The 23,005-nt window shown below is 41.4% G+C and overlaps 1 protein-coding gene across 1 annotated transcript in view; it reads left to right on the top strand.

The window, feature by feature from the left end:
• Window positions 1–23,005, top strand: part of LOC111147246 (cyclin dependent kinase 6) — a 230,870-nt gene that overhangs the window by 100,257 nt on the left and 107,608 nt on the right. The window contains exon 3 of the mRNA XM_022503169.1: window positions 12,626–12,793. Within this exon, the coding sequence (XP_022358877.1) occupies window positions 12,626–12,793 (168 nt within the window). The remainder of the gene's footprint in view (window positions 1–12,625; window positions 12,794–23,005) is intronic.

Below are 23,005 nucleotides of genomic sequence, written 5' to 3'. Positions count from 1 at the left end.
AGTAATAGCCTCCTTACAGTGCCTCCCATCTGTTCTGTGTGCTAAAGCATCCATAAGAACACACCATTCTTTTAAAGTTTCACTAGTTTCCTGCTGACTACAAAATAAGTCTCTCTAAATTCCCTACACAGGCCCAGCCGTAAACCCCTTTGCAAGGTGGTCTCGTTTAGCAGTCCAGAGGTGTTGCTGGTCCTCGAATGTACGTAGGCACTTGTTCTCTGAAGCCTCTGCTGCTGAGGTCTTCCGGGCAGATGCTTCCCCAGCATCAAACCTGATAGTACTCCAAGGTCAGTGTGCACACTGCTTCTTCCTTGGTGCTTAAAGTCAGTGCCTATGGCACCTATGCCATTTGTAGTCCTTGCCCCGTACTGACTTGAAGCTTGTGGGTGTAGATTTCTATCTTCTCTCCCCAGAGTCTCTGTCTCAGGGGTGTGTGTGTGTGTGTATAACGTCACCTACACAATGCCTGACACACAGTAGGGACGTCATACTTCTTTGGAATAAGTGGTAGCAATGCGTTGTGTGCATTTTACACCATATAAAGTACTTAAATATTTCATGTCCTGCTTATTATATGTAATTATGTATTATTACAATATACATAATTATATATAAATATATAATATCTTATTAAGTCTCCTCAAGGTTATTTCCATTTTTATAGATGTGAAAACAGGGGCCCACAACTGTTGCAAATGACTTGCCTTAAATTATGTAACTAGTAAGCAGAAATTCAGATGCAAGCTTTTAGCTCTAAATTCAGTGGCCTTTCTTTTTAAGTCATACTGCCCTTAAAAATGGAAATTTAGATCCCACATGCAGGTGGCATGCTTAGGTTCTATACATTTCCAAGAGAATTTTCTTCTGTCTTTCCACTTGGCAAACAACTCGATAAATTCTTAGTGAATACCCAGTAAACCACAGTGGAGGATTGTAGCCTTTTCACTAATGACTCAGGAATCAGCATAATTGGTGAGGATGTTTTATATAACTCCTATGCGTGGATCCAAGAGCATAAGTCATTATACTGCATCTTCATGCCTGTCTATGCACTGTTAGGTAGTTCATCAGATCAAGTAAAATCAGCAGGCCTCTGTGGAAGGTGCCTTGTTGAATTCCATGGAGAGTATAAACAAGCCCGGCATTCCTATTTCTCAAGAAATTTACAGTCTAGCTCAGCAGCACTTGACAATTTAAAAAACAAATCAAATATCTAATATATATTAATAATAATAATGTCCCTGGAGGCAGGGCAGAATTCATCCTGATTTTTTTTTAAAGATTTTATTCATTTTATTAGAGAGAGAGAGAGAATAGGAGCACAAGCAGATGGAGAAGCAAACTCCTCACTGAATGTGGAGCCCAATGCGGGGCTCGATCCCGGGACCCTGAGATCATAACCTGAGCCGAAGGCAGACGCTTAACTGATTGTGCCATCCAGGCGCCCCATCCTGATTTTTATCAATAAAAAACTAGGTTCAGAATAGGTGGGCCTTGGTTAGTCAGTTTGAAATGGAACTCAGTAGTACTGGGTTAAGAGACCACACTTAGAGAAACATTGACGTGGTGATATGAAGATTTAGCCAGTGGTCTAATTTTGCACCTAAGTGATATGTTAAGCAAAGTGCTTTGATCCATAGAATGTTACTTTTAGGGATGAGAGACGGTAAGTGATTGACTTCGAGTCATACATCTGACTGTGGAACAGTGCTAAAATCTATGTCTCTTGATGATCAGGTGGCAAGAATTTTGGATAGAGGTGGTAAGATAAAAAGAAAACATCTTCCCCTGTTTTTACTCCATGCTTCAGTGTTCATTATAGACCTAGGGGTATTGTATTTCTGAAATAATGAACCAAAAGTCTTAACACTCGTAAGAAGGTGCTCTAATGGCTAGCAGGTAGGAATACTGATTTCTGCTATGCCTCTTTGGTCCCTGACCCTAATCCAAAACTACTTTTTCTGATTTCCCTAGATTTTTATCACCTGCTAAACTATTCCTCCTTGGGAAGAGTCAATGAGTTCTTTTTAAGCTCATGGTTTTTATAGATTTCATAGTCATTTCGAGTTGAGTTTGGGTCTCACTCCTCTGTGAAAAGCCATTAAACGTTTATAGACACCTGTTAATACAGTGTCCTAGGAAGTCTAGTACATCTGAAGGAAGAGTGATTAAAGCAGAGCCTTCTTTAAGAAGATGGGGCTATAGAGCAGTGAGTGAGTAAAGATGGACAGAAGGCCCCAGGAGTCCAAGACCAGAGAGCCAGGTGGGCTTTGTCTGAAGGCATTCAAGCATGAGAATGATGGGATGGGATCAGGTCTGCATGTTAAAAAGATCAGGCTAAGGGCACCTGGGTGGCTTAGTCTGTTAAAAAGCCAACTCTTGATTTCGGCTCAGGTCATGATCTCAGGGTCAGGAAATGGAGCCCAGCTTTGGGCTCCACACTCAGCAGGGAGTCCGCTCCAGATTCCACCCCCTCAGGGCCCCCCCCACAACAACTCTCTCTCACACTCTCCCTCTCTCTAAAAATAAATAAATAAATCTTCTTTTAAAAGCCTTTTAGCTAGAGTTAGTGTGCAAATAAAAGTAGAACAGCACACAACTATTAAAAATTGAGCAATAGATCTGTATTCCTTGACATGCAAATGACTTCAGTATACATTGTGATGTGAAAAAAGCAGTTACAAAATCACATATACTAATACACCATTTATAAAACAGAAAATAACTTTTTATATGAAAATATATATATATAGAAATATTTGGGGAGGATACACCAGTATGTTAATTTTGGTTATCTTTGGATGGGAGAATTGTGGGTGATATTTATGTTTTGCCTTGTGTTTTGATTTTTTTTATGTTAACAGTGAATATGTGTTAAAATTTCTAATCAGAAACATAGAAGTTCTTTTTCTTTTGGAGAACAGTGAGGCTGGGAAAGGAACCCAGTATGAAATGCTTGGCAAGATTAAGTTAGGAGTAGAATGTCCCATTGGTTGTGGCAGACGAGTGGTCATTGGTGATCTTGCATGAGCTGCTGCCTCTCCACTCACTGTAGTGATGTGATGTGGATGAGAAATAGAAAATGTGCATTGCTGTGTAAAGATCATTGTCTGAAAAAAGAAGGGGAGAGATGCCTGGCTGCCTCAGTTGGTGGAGCATGTGACTCTTGATCTCGAGATGGTAAGTTCAAGCCCCACATTAGGTGTAGAGATTTCTTAAAAAAAGAAGGGAGTCTCTTGGGTCATTTATTGGTCAAGGGACAATAGAGAGGGAAGAAGGTTTGGTAGGGGAATGGCTAGTAGAGCAATGGTGACTTGAATAAACTGAATTGAATAAGACCCAGAGCATAGCGGGAAGGTGAATACTGGGTAGAAGGCAAGAAATCTTTCCTATCAGAAGATAAAGGACAGGGCAAGATGCCAGTGCTTGTAAATTTATAGGTGGACGCAAGGGAGGTAATAGCATTCCCTTGATGGTCTGCATTTCTCCCTGTAGTGGAGTGTAGGCCAGAGTGCTAAGAGAAGAAAGGAAGATAAGGTAGGGAGACAGACGTAAAAATTCAGACTGGCCTATAAGGACAGCAGGAGGGTTTATTAGGGACCAGTGGATTGTCTGGTGGCACTGTGATAATCAGGATTGAAGGCTGACTTCATATTGATAATGGACACATACATGATCATTTCCCCCTCCCCACAAACAGTGCTCTGCAACCTAGGTATAACAGCCAAGAAAGAAAGAGTGGTTGGGCTAATGGAGGATTAAGCTTTGTATAGAAGATAAGATAAAATGACCAACAAGAGAGATGAGCAATTGGCAGATCTAGCAAATGGTGTATGAAGAAGTCGCTCTCCAAATTTAATTAGTTATGCTGTCTAATAAGCTTATATAAATTTAAGCGATGTGTTCATATCCCAATAAATGTAATTAGTGTAAACATTTTTTAATTAAAAATATTTTACATCAGAGTTGAGTGATCACACATTCCTGGTTTTTAGCCATGGAAATAAATGGCGAATAATGGAATGGGGTCAAAGAAGTCAAACGTCTCTGAAGTTAAGGTGCTCCCTAGAGCATCCTAGCTGCATAACGTTGAAGTCCTGCCAGAGAATGGTGAGTGTAGGGTAGAGAGGATGAACCATAGACCCTAAGGAATATGGAGGATTGATAGCAAATGATAGTGATGAGGAAGAAGATGTGGTGACAGTAACTCGAAGGAGGTATAAGTCTCAAAGAGAAAAAGATAACCACCTGGAAGTGATAATTGGGCAACAAGAAAAGAATACTGGGACAAGCCCCTTGGGGGGGGGGGCGCTGGGGGTAGGTGTTAGGCAAAGAGGGCTGTAAATGAGAGATAGTGACCTTAACAGGTTTTAGTTAATATAATTTTAGTTAAGTGTGATTTGTTAGAATAATTTTCTTTCTTTTTTTTAAAAGATTTTATTCATTTATTTATTTATTTATTTATTTATTTATTTTAAGATTTTATTTATTTGACAGAGAGAGATCACAAGTAGGCAGAGGCAGGCAGAGAGACAGGAAGGGAAGCAGTCTTCCTGCTGAGCAGAGACCCTGATGTGGGGCTGTATCCCAGGACCCTGGGATCATGACCTGAGCCAAAAGCAGAGGCTTTAACCCACTGAGCCACTCCGGTGCCCCAAGATTGTATTTATTTATTTCAGACAGAGAGAGAGCATGAGCAGGGGGAGTGGAAGAGAGAGAAGCAGACTCTGCACTGTGCAGGGAGCCCGATGGGGCTCGATCCTGGGACTCCCGGATCATGACTTGAGCCAAAGGCAGACTCTTAACCAACTATGCCATCCAGGCACTCCTGTTAGAATAATTTTCAACTGTGAATTACAGAACACTCAATGAAAAAATAGCTTTAAATATGGGCATTATTGCTGTAACTACAGGGCCAGAGGTGGGCAGCCCCAAAGTTGATTCAGCTATTCCACAATATCATCAAAAACCCAGATCCTTGATCTGATTACACTCAGGCATTTTATGAGTGCAGATGATGTCTCTCTTTTCTGTTTCAAGATGGTTACTACAACTGCAAGTTAATATCCTCAAGCAGTCGCACTTAGTGTAAGATACACAGATGGTGGGGTGGAGGCTGGGAGGTGAGGAAGGAGTACAGCAGGAATTTTCTACTGTGGTCCTCTTATAAAGGGGAAAAGCTTCCCGAAACTCTAGAGCAAATTTGCCCATATGTCTCATGGGCCAGGTCTCATGTCCATCCCTGGATCAGTTTCTAACAAATGGGAGTATGATTACCTTGGATCTGTTTGTCATGGCTGACAACCAACGATGTCTACTACAGTAGGCAAATAATAATATGCTCCACTTCAGAGCAGAAAACCAACTTTTGTAACACATTACCTCATTTGGAGAGGAGGGAAGTACTAAGTGAGGGGAAAATTCTCAAAAGAGGGAAATGAGAAGGAAGAATGGGGAAAGATAAGGTATTTTTCCAGATGTAGCCATTAAAAAGCATATTGTTTTAAAAAATTATTATGAAGAATATGTGTAGAAATGGGGAAATATCCACAGTGTGTTGTGAAATGTTTTTAAAAAGATCACAAAACAGTGTGCATAGGGACAAAAATCATTTAGATCATTAGTCAATAACCTCTAGGCACTTGTGCTTTGTATTTTCTTATTTATGCAATGCTGATTTTTATATCCTGCTCTGAAAAAAAGTTATAATTAACATTGCTGTTTGTAGTTTCAGTTCCTGATGACTTTTCACTGTGGGTTAATAATAGCCATCATGGTGACGTAATGATTCCTTCTTTCAGACTGTCCATTTAGTCATGACATTGTCCTTCAAATACCAACATTTCCAGGCTTGGTGAAATTAGTTGTTCTTTTCTTATTTCTAGTTAGTTGAGACTGATTCTTTTCTTACTTTGGCATTACCATCACTTCCAGGAATGAATAATATATGGATTCTTTTCATTCCCTCTTTAGAATACATATTTTATTAATAAAATTGGCATACAAAGCCACTTCTATTATGCTTTTATCCAGTTGCCTAGAAGCAGTAAAAATAGAAAGTCAGCACTTGCAATTAGAGGCCTTGCCTTTGTTTCTGCTGAAGAGTCCCACAGTGATGTGTTGCCCTTACTCAGTTATCCTGTATCCCCCACCCGACCCTGGCCCAGCCGGTGCACGGTGTGATGAAGTGACAGGAAGACCAGACAGCTTGACTGGAACAGAGCTCACATGGGACTCTTGTAGCTCCTCTCCAGGTCTTCCCATTTATTGCTTGCTTTGTATTCATGAATTACAACTCTCCAGGTCATCTGAAGTTTTAAGGAACCTCCTTTAACCACCTCCCGCACTTTGCTTTGTCATAATTTGTTTTGCCCTTTGTGATTTTAGATGGCCACTCTTTGGGTACTTCTGATCAAAATGAGAAGTGGGGAGAACCTATTTATAAAGCAGTCTTTGCGGCCTATTGTTCTTGTTGGGAATTGATCAGTGGAAGCATGAAGGAACACTTGTCAAGTTTTGAAGTAGGATAAAGGTGTGTGCCACACAGTAAGCTTCATGTGGAGACAGCAGATTCTGCCTGACACAGAGATAGGAGTGAGTGAAATGACCTGCCAGCCGACCCAGACATGGCTTTGTTAGTCTCTACTCCATTGCTTTATGTAGTAACACCGTACCACACTTTATGGGAGAACTGTGATTTTAAAAGATGCTGGGACTAGATCTGGCAGTTCCACTTCTGGATGGAGATGTGTGTGTGTGTGTGTGTGTGTGTGTGTGTTATTTGGGATAATATATATATTATTCCAAATAATTCAAAGCAGGGTTACAAAGAAATATTTGGACACCCATGCTCATGGCAGCATTATTCACAGTAGCCAAAAGGTGGAAACGACCCATAGGTCCATCAGCAGATGAATGGATAAGCAAAATGTGGAAAATACAGACAGTGGAATATCATTCAGCCTTAAAAAGGATGGATATTCTGGCGTACGCTACCACATGGTTGAATCTTGAGGATGTTCTACTAGGTGGAGTAAGCAAGTCACCAAAAGACAAATACAGTATGATTCCAGTTACATTGAGGTATCTGGAGTAGTCAAATTCATGGAGACAGAGAGTTAGGAGAGTGGTTGCCAGGGTCCGGAGAGGAGGGAGAAATGGGGAACTGTTCAATGGGTATAGTTTAAGTTTTGTAAGATGGAAAAATTCTGGAGCTTGGTTGCACTACAGTGTGGATATACTTAGTGCTAAACTCTGCACTCAAGAATGGTTAAGCTGGTCAGTTTAATGTTTACATGTATTTTACACGATTAAGAAGTTTAAAATATATACTCTTGATCCACAAAAACAAAAAAAGATTCTAGGACCAGCCTTCATTATTATTAAAGAGCTCTTCTTTTCTTCATGGCTTTTACCATCACCTTTTATGTGTAGATGATCGTGATCTTTTATTTCTATTCCTAATCATAACCTCTACCTTAAACCAATGTGTTACCAGTTTAATGTACAGTACCTTTGTCGTATATGATCCATTTTTTATTATTTTTTTAAAGATTTTATTTATTTATTTGACAGACAGAGATTACAAGTAGGCAGAGGCAAGGCAGAGAGAGAGAGAGAGAGGGAGGTAGGCTCCCTGCTGAGCAGAGAGCCCGATGCAGGGCTGGATCTCAGGACCCTGGGATCACGACCTGAGCCAAAGGCAGAGGCTTTAACCCACTGAGCCACCCAGGCGCCCCTGTCCTATGTGATCCATTTTAAACTGTGGACTCCCGTAATACCCTTCATACAAAACAAACCAGATAGGAGGACTTTGGAGGAAACGACAAATCATTATGAAGATACTTGAAACTTGAATAACAAATTTGAAAATACTGTAATTTACACATTATAAGGAGGACAAAAATTATTATCATTGACTGTGGTTGTTTATGCCTTATTTTTCATTTTTAAGTAGACTGTTGATGTATATTTTTGTCACTTAAACCTTGAGGGCATGACTATGTCAACATAGATAAAGCCAAAAATCCAGAATTGTCCATTGAAAGTTGTCATTTCTGTGATTTACTGTATGGTATAAATTGGGTGTTTTAGTGTCTTTTGGTACTAATTACACCTTGTAGTTGGAAAAAGACCCAATGATAAAAGTTTTTGCCATTAGAAAAGCTTGAGGTAAGTTTTCAGTTTGCTTGTTTGTTTTGTTTTTAAAGAAATGACAGGACTGAACCTCTAGAACACCTTTAAGAAATGATTACACAGCTTTACAGATTTCTAGTATTCAGAGTAAAGTCCAGAATCTTCTAAGAGGGTGTCACCCAGGACAAAACCCCACCCAAAGTCACTGGGAGCCAGACTTCATTCCATGATGGTGTCCTGTTGAAACATACTTCCACGACACCTGCTTCAGAGAGATGGAGTGAGGGCCCCAAGTGACTATTTATACTAAGCAGGACTAGATGTTTAAACCTTTTCTACCAGAATTATGCATTGTAATGTTAAAAGATTTAAATCTGTATTTAACTTAAAGAGCCTTAATTGGCAGTATCTGTAGTTTCATTGCCTTGTATCACCAGGATTACTGTGAAATATGTGTTTCATATAAGATAGATTAATTTAGATTAAAATCTTGAGGAACTAATTTAAAAGTATGTCTCACAATACTGTAAACTGAGATCGAACAGGTAATAAGCTTAAGAGTCCTTTGAAATGTCTTTGATCCAAGCACTTCTTGTGATTCTGAAGGAAAGGTGTTTTTTTTCCTGCCATGTTTAGTGTAACAGTTTTATTCGTTCATATCATTCTCAGGAATTGGGACCATGTCTTACTCTTCTTTGTGACTGGAGTCCCTGACATAGCTGAGTGTATTTTCCCTTTGAGATTAGGTGTTCCAGTGAAAGACACTAAAGACTGAGGAGGGTTCCCACATCACACTTACTATAAGTCTATAACGTGCCTCAAACTACCTCACAGTTGAATTACTGAAGATCATGAGGCTTGGGCAAAAATTTTTTAAATCATTTAATTCAAAGCTCACAGAGTTCAAAACTCTTTTGTAGCTGAATATTGTAGGATTAAAAGAAAACCCTGTTTGCTCACCAAAAAGAAAAACAAAAAAAAATTTTAATAGCCTAGTAAAATCTGAAGAATAGTAATCTTATATAAAATCAACTTCCCATAAATCTATAAGCATCATTTACATGGAATCAGCATTAGTGCATTTACATGGGTTGACACTACTTAAACTGTGCTGGTTGTAATAGTTATAATGGTAACAAGCCATTCTCATGTACCCCAGCCTTTAAATGAAGGGGGACTAGACTCTTGGTGGAAGTTCCAAAATAACGTAACTAAAACCAAATAATGATGATGGCATATCCCAGGGAAGAAAACCATGCAGCCATTAAAAATCATGTTCTAGGGGCGCCTGGGTGGCTCAGTGGGTTAAAGCCTCTGCCTTCGGCTCAGGTCATGATCCCAGGGTCCTGGGATCGAGCCCCATATAGGGCTCTCTGCTCAAGAGGGGAGCCTGCTTCCCTTTCTCTCTCTGCCTGCCTCTCTGCCTACTTGTGATCTCTGTCTGTCAAATAAATAAAATCTTAAAAAATAATGTTCTATTAAAAAAATATATATATATAGTAGTAGAATTTTGTTGACATGGCAAAAATATTCATATTGAATTGTTAAATGCCTTTAAAACAACCCCAAAGTAATGTGTACAGAATAATAATCATTTTTATTTATAAATACATGTGTATATTAATATTCTTTATATGTGCTATATGTTGTATATATATGTAAATACTATATATTTATTCCTATAACTATAGCAACATCTGTAATTTTTGAAAGACCAGAAAGACAAACATTGTTTAATGGTGACGTTTTCTCTGTTCTCTAAATGGTAGGATTTTGAGTGATTCGTGTTCTTCCTCTGGATTTTTAAAAAATATTTATTTATTTGAGAGAGAGCAGGGAGAGGAACAGAGAGGGACAAACAGACTGCATGCTGAGCGTGGATCCCCACATGGGGCTCCGTCTCATGACCCTGAGATCATGACCTCAGCAGAAATCTAGAGTTGGATGCTTAGGGCACTGGGGTGGCTCAGTGGGTTAAGCCTCTGCCTTTGGCTCAGGTCATAATCTCAGGGTCCTGGGATCGAGGCCCACATCGGGCTCTCTGCTCAGCGGGGAGCCTGCTTCCCCCTCTCTCTCTGCCTGCCTCTCTGCCTACTTGTGATCTCTCTCTCTCTCTGTCAAATAAATAAATAAAATCTTAAAAAAAAAAAAAAAAAGAGATGCTTAACCGACTGAGCCATCCGGGCTCCCCCATCCTCTGGATTTTTAAAACAATTTCTGCATTAAGCATGTACCGATTTAGTAGTTAAGAAAGATGTACATCTTGTATAAATAAATACACAAATAAAGGCCATACACACTTTTTTTAAAACTCTGTGGTTCAGGCTTTTATAAACTTTAGATGGGCTTTAATTAATTAGTTCACATTTTAAAATTTTTATTCTGTTAATGGTCTGCTTAACCTATCAGAGCACTGAAAAATGAACCAAACCGATTTATTCTTTGTGCAGTGTTAAATGGGTGGTATTTAGGGTAGAAGAAAGGAAAGATGATAGGCTAGCATGCCATTACTTTAGGATAATCATGCTGTTTAAAATCCAGGCCTTGGGGCCTGGGTGGCTCAGTGGGTTAAAGCCTCTGCCTTCAGCTCGGGTCATGATCGAGCCCTGCATCGGGCTCTCTGCTCAGCAGGGAGCCTGCTTCCTCCTCTCTCTCTGCCTGCCTCTCTGCCTCCTTGTGATTTCTGTCAAATAAATAAATAAATCTTTAAAAAAATAAAAATAAAATAAAATCCAGGCCTTAAAAGTCACGTGCATACATTTCTGGTGATGACTGATCCGCCCCACTACTTTTGTAAACATCGCATGCTTCATTTTCACACCAGAGGTGTGTGCATTGTGAGGTGTGTGACCTGCAGTGGTTCTCAGACCTTAAAGGACTGACCCTCAACAGTGCAGTTTTCGCTAAGAGTTCTGCCTTTGAAAACCTAGAAGGTAAACCCTCCTCGTTCAGCATGTCCACGGACGGGCATCTCCGAGGGATTCTAGGACACCTGTGACCTTGCATTTCCAATGCTAAGGATTCAGCAGATTCGCTGACCTTGTCAATGGCCACATTTTCTTAGAGTTGTTTGTGACTGTCTCCCTGGGGAAACAGGACATGTTAGTGATTATCACTGACTGAATGCTTACCATGTTCCACAAAGCCCCCCCCCCCACCTTGGCAGATGTTACTTCATGTAATTTCATGATATTATAAAAAGTGAGCACTGTCTTCTGGAAAACTGAGGCTTTGGTTTTCCACAAGACCTCACGGAAAGACAGAACTCCCAGCTCTGAAGGAAAAACCAGTACTGTCAACCAATAACCAAATATGGTCCAGCTGATGAACAAGGATGTCCTCACAGCCTCTGCCAGCTCTGAAGCCCATGATGCTGCCTTCCCATCTGTCTAATCCTTATATGAGCAAAATAATTCCATCCTCCCTTGTATACACCATTTGTACAATATTTGGGAGGGTAGGTCAGTCTGGTTAACCCAAGATTTCAAAGGATCACATAGTCAGTATCTTGAATTCCTACTTCACCCACTGTTTCTGAGGTTTAAAACTTCTCATTTTACCAGTTCCAAAGTTAGAGAAAGATGGGACATTGGTTTATTTTTTGGGAGTCCCCCCTACTGCCGGATCCATGCTGGTTGATAGTGATAGCATTAAGAGCTGCCATTTATTGAGTGCTTACTACTATGCTAAGTGCTTTACAAACAGTGATCCTGTGAAGGAAGTTTTGTTGCTTTCCCATTTTACAGACGAGAATGGAGGCTTGGGGACGTTAAATGGCTTACTTGGCTTTACGTACTCATTCGATCATTGATCTAATAAAGGAGTGCTTTGGGGATTTGAACCCACTTTTTCTAGACTATGGTTTGAATCAAGACTGACTTCTTGGCTAGTGGTGTTACTTTGAGATAATTAAATATACCTGTGAATCAGTTTCTTGGCCTATAAAATGGGGGTAACGCTATTATTCACCCAGTGTTGCGTTGTGTATCGAGTTCTAAACAGAATGTGTTTAGAACAGTGCTTGACATGTAGTGATTGCTTAGTGTTAGGTGCTATAAAAGTAATAGGGATTACCATTATATTACTACCATTTACTTGGTTTTAATTGTGTAAATAACATATTAAACCACATAAAAATACATGAAATAAAAAGTGTCTCGGTCTTAACCGCTTACTTCCTCTCCCCAGTTTACTACAGACACCAGTTTGATATTTTTCCTCCAGAATATTTCCAGTGCTACCTGAAACTATTTTTAAATTTTCCTTTCATTTTCCTTTTATTTAAATTTAATAGTTTAAATTTTAAACTATTTTAAAATTTCCTGAAATTTTTTGTTAGTGACCTTGAAAATGGGAGACTGGAGAGGTGGGAAGGGAGACAGATTGATTTCTTCAGTAAATACTTGTCAAATGCTTTCCAATGCTAATGATTCCGCATGTTGAATTCTGTTTTGACAGTTTATTGATGTTCTTTTTTCATTTTATTTAGGACATGATGTTTCAGCTTCTCCGAGGTCTAGATTTTCTTCATTCTCACCGAGTAGTGCATCGTGACCTAAAACCGCAGAACATTCTGGTGACCAGCAGTGGACAAATAAAGCTGGCTGACTTCGGCCTTGCCCGCATCTACAGTTTCCAGATGGCTCTTACCTCAGTGGTGAGTGAGAATGTGCTATTGTTTCATTAAGCTTATATTTCCTCTATTAAATGATGTACTGCCCCCATACCATGCCCCTGAGATTATTACTGCCTCTGGTCAGTTGGGGTACAAAATGTCTTTGCACTCTTTTAAAAAGCAGGGCTAGAAGGAAAGGGTTTTGCTTACAACTACAGGCACATCCAGACGTGGCTCGTCACAGACAAGGATCCATTGCAGAAATAGTCTGTTATGTTGTCGCCACTAGAAAGGAATCAGTTAAAAATTTCCAAATGCTTTTTCTCATGACCACTGTTTTCAGAGCTGCATACAGAGAGTCTGGGGAAACACAGCTCAAGGGTTTAGGGAGGAAGAGCCCCAGAAATGTTGACCTGTCGGTAGTGTCCTGGTTTGAGAAACAGCCAGGTGCCTGTGCAGGTGTGTAAAAGCTCTCTTCTGAAGCTCTGGTGCTGACTATGAAGAAGAAATTAAATTTACAGTGAACCAGGATGCTCCATGAACAAGCAGCACCCATCCCTCACACTCCCTCAACCGCACCTCTGCCTATCAGTAGGCACTGATAACATTTATCTTTGAAAGACCTGTTTTACATGTAGTGAATTCATGCGGAGATACAAAAAGCCAAGGAATGTCCCTTTACTGTCCTACTTCCTTGGGGTAGGAGGTTGATGCTGAGAATCCCCTTGGGTCCACGAAGTCTATAAAAATGGTCCTCAAAGCATTAGATTAAGCCTTAAGAAAAAGACTCTTCTTGGGTCAATATGTCATTTTTCACATAGTCCACCTCTAGCCTTGAAGTGATTCTCAATGAGGGGCCACATGGTCCTGGGTGGAGGGCACTGTTGAGAAATTTATGGTGGCATCTTTGGTCATCCTAATGACTTGAGGGATGGCAGCGGCTACAAGGAGGCTGATACTCTGCCCAACAAAGAATTGTTTACCCAAATTCCAGTAATGCCTCAGCTGAGAAATAGACAGAAGGGCAGTTGGAAATTCGCTGAGATAACTTGTCTTAAGAAAACTCCAGTTTACAAAAGTGTTCCATTTCCCCACCCCAGAATATGGATACTACATCTGGACATGTAAGACCACATACTTTCTCAGCACTTTATGCTTTACCTGGGGCATCAGAATTTTTACAGAGGCTTCCTTGGAGTGTGTCACCATTGTTGAAAGATAAATCATACTTTTGAGAAGACAAGGCACTAGATTGTATTTAAAGGATACGCCTCAGCTTTGGGCTGGGTCGAGTGAGCCTTTGTATTCGTATATGATAACAGCCGAACTGCTGAGTCTGTGGGTTTCCCTGGTGGGAAGGGTTAGGTAGGCTGTGGGCTTCCCTAGAATATAGTTGTGCGTGGTGTTTGGAGTCCCTGAGGAAAAGCTTAAAATAGGTTTTGTGATTCCGGTGGTTATCAAGGGAGCAAATGGAAGGAGCTGAGCTCCTTAGGTACTTTCATTGAGGGAAGCATGGGCACAAAAAACCATAAATAAAAACAGGAAACCCAGTTGGTTTTGTTTTGGGATTTTTTGTTTGTTTTCTGGGTTTTGGGGTTTTTTTCTTACTAAATTTGAGGAATGATAGCCCAGCTTGTGCGTAACATCAATTAACATTCCATTCTTGCTGAAAGTTGATATGTTCAGACAGGAAAATGTAGACAAATTATTTCATAGAGAAAAGGGAAAGGGTTGTCATAAATACCTGATTTTTCAATGTCTAATTTGTACTGTATATTCTGTATTTCCTGTGGTGATAGAAAGTAAAATATACTAGCAACTGGGAAAAGACACTGAAACAAATTGGACGTTATTTGCAAGAATGATAGCTGGAATTTAATGTCAGTAATAAAGGTTATGATTCCTAAAGGGTACTGCATCTAAAATTTTTCCCATTGTTTTCTGTTTTCCTATTTAAGGAAAAGTCCATTTAGTTTAGTGATGCATTAGTTAGCATATACGTGGTGATATATAAAGACTTAAAATCAGTTTTTCAGACTGAACTGGTATTTATTTTTGGAATTTCTTGAAGAGAAAAGACTGCACTCCACTTCCTGGAAATAAACATTTTTTAGTGGGTTATGTCATACAGGACCTGGGAATCAACTTAATCTGTGGAATGTTAAAGGAATTACAAGTTAACTGATTCGAGACTGCCATCTTAGAGCCATGAGAAATGCTACTACATTCGTTTTCTTCCAAAGCCAGACTTAGATGTCCCCTTCTCCTACTCCCTGCAGAAATCAGTCCCACCTTTCTCCCTCAGTGTTTCCAGAGTGACATCTTATTCGTGCCTTTCATAATACTGTTTTCTAGCTTGTTTGTAATTATTTTTAGGGTTCTCTGTATCCGGCTGTATGCTCCTTGAAGGAATTGGTTTTTTGAGAAAAAATTGAGGGCAGTTATTATAAGAGTGGACCATAGTCATAGCTGTGGGTGGTGCGTGACTTAGGCTGTGTAACAATGACCTGTTTATTTAAAGATTGTAGAACGAAGATGCGAATGGCTACTGTGAATGCCTTAGACTCAGGCAGGAGGGTCCCCTGGATCTTGTACTTGCGGGGAGCCTGCACTGGCCCTGCGCCAACTGGGCCGCTGTCCTGGAGCATCGAATCCAGCTGGAGATACTCCAACTGGAGTCCGAGACCCCCACCCTCACCCCACCACACTCAGGGCATTACAGTTCCCTGACCGAATGGGTCCTTCCTCCTGACGGTAGATTGTACCACCTATGTGTTCACCCAAGTCTGAGGGCAACAGTTTGCAGGCACATTGGGCTTGGGACGCACGTAACTATGTGTGTGAGATCTTGTGCTGCAGGAAGGAGCTGGGGCTGTGAAGCGCGGTGGGACCCCGTTACCCCTAATACCTGCCGTGGGCTATTTTTATCAGAAATGTCTCTGAGACCGTGAGCATCAATTCCTATGACCAGTATTGAAATACGGCGACGTTTGTGGACGAAGAGAGTAGGTTACAGGGAGGTTCTTTCCATTGCATGTAAGTGACGTGTGTAAGAATCATGACTCATGGGTTATATAATCTCGGTGACAGAAGTGTTTCAGTAATACATGCTTATTCAGTGGAATGACTACAAGGCTAGCTAAAATGATATTTAGAGTCTTCTAAAGTCGACATTTCTAAGTACTTCCTGTGTCATATGCAGTGTATGTGACTCATTTTTGTCTGTCAGGATAAAAGAGAGAAAGAGCGACCGACCACTCAGCAAACAGTTTTGGTCACACGTGGTTGTGCTCGCAGGTCTGCCGCGGAGAGTCTGAGGAGCAGGACCTGGGACATCACCACAGTGTGATGATGACTCTGATCATCATGAAGCACTGTGACCCGCAGCCCAGGGAGGGAGCAGTCTTCATAGTTCTGTGATGTCAAATGTTTATTACTGTTTTCCTGAATTGGTCTACGCAGCACGCAGGGTGACACGGTACTATTGCCATTGGATGCAGTGTTTGGAGAACTCCTTACCAACTGCCTCGTTTGGCAGGTGGGGAAACTGAGACTCGGATAAGCAGTTTGTGACCAAGTTGAGTCTGAACTCACCAAACAGATTGTAAACAGCTTGGGGAAATCTAACGTCAATATTCTGGCTCTCACCTACCGTTCCCGCTCCCTTCCTCCTCTCCACACCATAGGCCAGTACCTCAGAGGACGTGAGACTGTGTTCTGTGGAGTTACTGGGTCCTACAAAGGGCATCCAGAGAGTCCACAAAAGTTCCAACAGTGTGTTTTTTAAAATATATTTTAAGTCTTATTAAAAACAACTAACTCATGCCACATTTTTGACACAGTAGAGAACACTGAGGCATGAACTTGTACCTCCTGGCTAAATTACCTTTGTTGGTAGTGGTGGTCGTGTTGTTTTAAGAGAAAGAAAGAGAGAGCAGGTGGAGGGGAAAGGGAGAGGGAGAGAGAATCTCAGGCAGGCTCCATGCCCAGCACAGATCCCAGTATAGGCTCAATCTCATGACCCTGAGTTCGAGACCTGAGTCGCAATCAAGAGTTGGATGCTCAAGGGACTAGCCACCCAGGCTTCCCCTGGCTTAATGATTTTTTTTATGTAGACCTCAGAATAAAACTTCTGCCACACGTGTGTAGACTTGAACATCTTATAAATGGATTGTTGCTTAGGAAAAACCAAGCATTCTCTTGATTCACTCCTTTGTGTGTCTGCCCCCTTAAAATCACCTAGGGGCATAATCACAGCAGTGCACACACCATGCTACACTCACCGAACATGGAACTTTTCAAGGACCATCCAGAGCAATGCCAGCGTTAACGGTTTTATATCCAGATGTTATTGCCAGAAGACCCAGACACTCCCCCAGGACAGTCACCAGAAAGCTGCCTGTGGAGAGAGAGGAGTCTACACCTTAAAGTGAGGTTGTGCCTTTTAGTGTCTCTGTAACTTCACATGCTGAGTTCAAGTCCAGGAATGGCCTACCATACACCTATCTCTGCTCTGCAGTGAACAGCCTTACGGTGACTTTTCAGGGCAATTGGAGGGCCTTTCTACAACCATTAGACAAAAGGTACAAATAGCATTTTCCCTCCAGTGTTTGTGTGTAATACACAATTTGGAGGAGAATTCCACTTTGTACCATAATGGAAGAGTAAGAAGTTCTCCCGTTTTTGTAGTGACTTAATGAAATTCTCACTAAATGAATTCTATTGCCCTCTCCAAGGGTCCTTTATTTTTTTCCATATCATCTATCCTATTAAGAGTTACCTGTGGGGCTGCCTGGGTGGCTCAGTCTATTAAGCGTCCAGCTCTTGATTTCAGCTTGGATTGTGATCTCAGGGTCATGGGATCCAGCCCTGCAACCGGGTCCGTGCTCAGCGCAGAGTCAGCTTGGAATTTTCTCTCTGCCCCTCCCCATGCTTGCGCTCGCTCACTCTCTCTCTCTCAGACAAAATCTTAAAAAGAGAGAGACTTGTTCTGAAAACATCCTCCTCTCTGTAGAAATCACCAAAAAACAACAAATAAACAGTAAACATGGAAGACTTCATTTGACAGCCCTACAAATTAGAAGGATTCACTTGGAGAGTAAGTGATTCCCCAAATTATTTAAGATCATTCATTTATTTAATACCACAAGTATTATAAAAACTCGAATTCCTCACATCCCACTCTCACGCCTTCAGCAATGGGCGGTTTCCTACTCTAACCCTAGTTTGGTAGCATTTAGTAAACACTAGAGAACCAGTGCATATTCAAAAACTTTATGATAAGCCTAAGGGAGGAGAGTAATGAAATGGACTGTAGCATTCAGTCAGCAGATAATTGCTGCTGACTTTCCGTGTGCCGAGCACTGTCGGTGAACCTGAGGGATGATGTGGACTAGAAATGGACACAGTCTTTGCTTTCATGGAGTTCATCATCTCATCACAATGATCACAAAAAGAAATGAATAGATAGAAACTGACATCCAGTAAAGGGAAGGGACACAGTCTGATTGGATCCTGTGTCCGAGGAACCCTTGTAGGCTGCAGATCAGGGAAGCTCTCCTCGCTCCCTTGCAGGGCAGTGAGATGCTGAGAGAGGTCAGCAGCATTGTCCTGAGGGAACCTGCTGGAACGCAGCAGCCCCCAGCCTGCACTCACTTTTCTCTGTTTGCGTTTGAAATAGTTCACTTCACAGTACCCCGCCAGCACCAAACAAGTTGACAAAGTGAAGTGGGACCAGAGATAGCAGAACAATGTCATCTTTTACAGGAGCAAATAAATTGTTGATGCTTGTTTCTTCTTCGTGCGTGTTGTATTTCCTACAGAGACCTGGCAAGGTCTATGCCTCAGCTCGGGCAGCCGAGCTGCTCCCACAGAAGCCTGCAGACGCTGCCAGTGCATACTGAGTAAATCAGACCAGGAGCCTGAGTCAAGTATAATGGAAAAAACCCAGAGGTCTGTCGCCTCAGCACCTCAGCGAAAGTGCGGGACACACCTCTGAAGCCGGAAAGGCTCCTGTAACTCCCTCCCCACTCCACATCCCCTTGCCATGACACAACCAGGTCTGTTTTGTGAACATTTCCAGTTGCCAGTACATATTTCATAGTGAACAATGGAGTGTTTGTGCTGGTTTCGTTTTCACTTTCACCAGTGAGGGAAGTGGAACACAATGGGGCAGTGCACAGAGCTGGGAACAGGACACGTTTTCTTTAGGATTCCCAGGGCTGGGTACGTGGAAAATGCCAGAGCCAACACAAACATGAGAACCCATCCAGATCCTTCGGCGCGCATTCTCAGTGGCAGTAAAACCCATTTTGAGTTACCATCTGATGATAGGTGAACTCTGCCTCCCCAGTGAAGGCAAGCATTGATGACTGCAGTGAGAATTTCCCCTGTGTCGGAAGCTGATGCATCTCCATGCTGTATGGAAGGCTGCTGTGTGGGTGTATGTCTGTTCACGTGGGTGTGTAGCTGTACCATGTATACTTGTGAATTTAATCAAATGACTGCTTTCCTTGTTTATAAACGATAGTCATTCATTTGACTCACCTAATTCTAGCTCCTTCCTAAGTGATCACTGTTGCCAGTTAATTCTGGATGAAAACAGTTTAACTGTAATGCTGTTGCCTGAAGGGTGTTTTACTCGAAGAAAGGACAGGATGTTCTTTGATTGCGTATATCCGTTTGGCCACCATGTCCTGTCAAGATACCATATAGACGTGGTCTGGTTGTCACCTGATTTTTCATATACTGTTATGGAGACACCCTGTGTGAAGCCATTCAAATCTCAGAACCTGAGGCCCAGTCTGAGTGTCCAGACCAAGCACTGACTTAAGGTTGACAAGACCAAGTACTATAGAAAGGTTTTGCAGGCGAAGGGTTTCTCAGGGATCCAGAAGATGGAAGAAGTTTTGTTGGGTCTTATGTTTAACTTTCTTACGGGAATGTGCCTTCTTTGCTTGGTCAGGGGCTGGTCGGAATAGCCTATTTATTAATGAGATCTTTTCATTCATCTCCCCAAAATTTGCCTAACTCGGATATGTTCATGTTCATCCAAAGGAGTAGAAGGCACAGTCCTTGGAACTGAATGTAAAACAGTGTTTCTGTAACTTGTACTTTTGCCTCCTCTTTCACATATTCTTTGGATATGTGAGCTTCCTGTGGTTTTATAAATGTTGTTATTTACACCCAGGTGGGGAGAGGTGGCAGTGTCATCACTTTGCTTAGGTTTTGACAGACTCCTGGGGTATGTTCCTATGTTGAGATATGTTACTGAACTTCTGTTACATTGGAAATACCCATTTTTATTCCTTCAGTCCACATCTTATATTATTCTAGTGTTTCCCACAGCACCTTCCTGACACATGGTGGGCACTTGATAAATATGTGATGAGTTAATAAAATGAATCTTCACGATTCTCCAGTGTCTGAAGAGTGAATGCCAACCCTGTAAGCATGCCATGCAAAGGCTTTTTGTAGTGTAGCCCCAACCCTACCCTCCGGCCCTCCCACTCAGAGACCAGCCCCATTCACATAAACGCCTATTCCCTGTTGTCTAAACGCACTAAATTTCTCACTACTCCTTGAACTTCATTAAGTTCTTCCCCAGCTCCCGGCTTTCACCAGTGAATCAGTGAATGAATTTCCAACCACATTTTCCATGTTACTGCTGGGGTCACGGCATTATCAGTTATAAGCATCTAAAGTGTTTGTGTTTGTGTGTGTGTGGTTGTTTTTTGGTTTTGTATTTGTTTTTTTGCTTTATTTTCTGTTTGTTTTGGTTTGGGGTTAGGGGGTTTTTTGGTTGTTTTTTGTTTTTTGTTTTATTTGTTTTCGATTTTTTTTTGTTTGGGGTTGGGTTTTTGGGGGGTCTTTTGGGGGTTTTGTTTTGTTTTTTGTGTTGTTTTGTTTTGTTTTGCTTTAGACGCGACTTTTTTTTTTTTTTTTAAAGATTTAATTTATTTATTTGAGAGAGAGACAGTGAGAGAGAGCATGAGCGAGGAGAAGGTCAGAGGGAGAAGCAGACTCCCATGGAGCTGGGAGCCCGATGCGGGACTCGATCCCGGGACTCCGGGATCATGACCTGAGCCGAAGGCAGTCGTCCAACCAACTGAGCCACCCAGGCGTCCCTAGACGCGACTTTTATTAGCAAATCTTCCCAGTTGCATGCTTCACTTCCTCATAGCAACTTGAGCCCTGAGAAGTAGCATTTGCACTTTGAATGTCTGTCTGGGCGGCCATTCCTAACTTTCAGATAATCATTGTCCTTCATCCTCCTTCTTTAAGATCGTAAACCTTCATATACCTCCCCTGCTTGTACACTTAACATTTTCTGTATGATATGTTTTAATTAAAAATTAAGATCTCTTGGGATCTTTGGAACCACCATGATGTTACAGGAAAAGGTTGAGAATGTCTGCGTTGTAGTTTCTTATTTAGTTGACTTGGGTTCTTAGGGAGGTGAGGTAGATTAGGTATGTGGTTGTGTTCATCTGTGAAGGTCTTTCTAAAAGTAAAGCTCAGACTTTTACATGATTGCTTTGTGATGATAGATTATCTTTCCTATTTCATCAACCTTATTGCTAAGATGGCACGTTTGTTTCTGAGTGATGCTCTTTGGGTGGCTGAGCTATTCCTCTTGTTGCTCCTGCTTTCTGTTTTCCTTTCCTCTAGTGAGTGAGGCACAGAATTTGAATGGCATCGTTGCCCTGGGTGTCTGTAAAGATACTGATGATTTTTAAATCCCTCATAAATTTGAATGTTAAATTTTACAGTTGGCTGTGGAGGAATAATCTACCTTCAGGTCTCAGGGAAACATCCAAAAGAAAGAAGGGGAAAGCGTAGGAGAATTTACTTTAGCGCTGCTCATATATTTATTTTGAAGGTTGGCAGAATCTAAAAGTGGGGCTGTAAATTTAACAACTTGGCCATAAAAGCCCCAAAATAAGGGAGAAAAAGTCTCTACCACTTCTAGGTTTGGATACTTGTATAAAGCTACAAGGTTTCTATTCTTCTGCCATCTTAAAAAAAAAAAATTTTTTTTTTTAATATTCTAAAGCCACCCTTCCCTTTCTTCTTTCTTCTTTTTGTTTTGATTACTTTTGAAAGGTTACGATGCTTTGAAACGCATGGAAAGAAGTGTTTTCTGAATGCTTGCTGGTAGACTTTGGTTGATAGATTTCACAGTGACGTTGAATACTATCTGTACCTTATGTAACGCCGGGTGATTTCAGTGAGGTGGGGACCGCACATGGTATCAGTTCTTGTGGGAAAATATGCTTCAGTGGCTTACTGGCACCGCTCTTGGAATGTGGCATTTAAAAGTACCTTTTTACAGTGGGAAAGAATTCTGTCAAGAATAAACAGTCTGACCTTGTTAAATGGGCCAAAGTCTGTCTGTAACCTAGTTCCAGAAAACTAGCTTTTACTAGTTTAGGAAAAGCAGATTAGAAAAATTACAATTAAAACTTTCTAAAGAATGGAAAAAGTTACTGTGAAGAAGATGAGATACATTCCAAAAATGATGGTCTTCACATATGTGCATGAACATTTCCTTAGATGACTGTAAAATCCCACCCTTCCAGAGTGGATGAAAGAGCAGGATTACAGTCAGTCAGGAAAGCAGAGCTGCTTTTTCCTGGAAAGACAAGACTGGCTTATAGAAAAAAGCTGTGGGAGGGGCCGCGGAGCATAGACCCGCTATGGGAAACCTGTAAGCTTGGAGAGAAAGAAAGAGTAAAAATTGCCACGGACTCCCCATTGCCCACAGATTAGAAAGTCTAGATACTCTGCAACGGTTTGTTCCTAACTTTCTTCTCCATCCCTGCTGTCCCACCCACCCCAAACCCGTCCGCACGCCCTGTGATCTCGCCACTCCAGACCTCTGTCCTCCTGCTTGAAACAGCATGCGATTAGATGTTGTGCCTCGTGCCTTAGGCATTCTCTCCACTTAGATCGTCGCCTTTCCTTCTCAGCCTCGGATGCCTACTCATTCTTCAAGACTTTGCAGATGCCGTCTCCTCCCTGAAGTCAGCCAGACTCTCTAGGATAAAGTTGGGCATTCCTTTCCTGTGCACTTTTGATTTGCCTCTAATACAAGGAGCTGTCATATCTGTTTAAGCACTTGGGGTAACAACACACAGGCACACTATGCTGCTCTGTGAGTGTAAAAGGGGGCGCCTGTGTGTGTGTGTGTGTGTGTGTTCTGAAATAAGAGGTTTCAGAGTAGGGGAGGTGGAGGGAGGCTGCACTGGGGGA

Source organism: Enhydra lutris, unplaced genomic scaffold (assembly GCF_002288905.1).
Source record: "Enhydra lutris kenyoni isolate GAN:26980312 unplaced genomic scaffold, ASM228890v2 scaffoldscaffold16, whole genome shotgun sequence".
Classification (NCBI taxonomy): Eukaryota; Metazoa; Chordata; class Mammalia; order Carnivora; family Mustelidae; genus Enhydra; species Enhydra lutris.
Note: the sequence above shows the minus strand (reverse complement) of the source record. Positions and strands in the feature narration are given on the sequence as shown.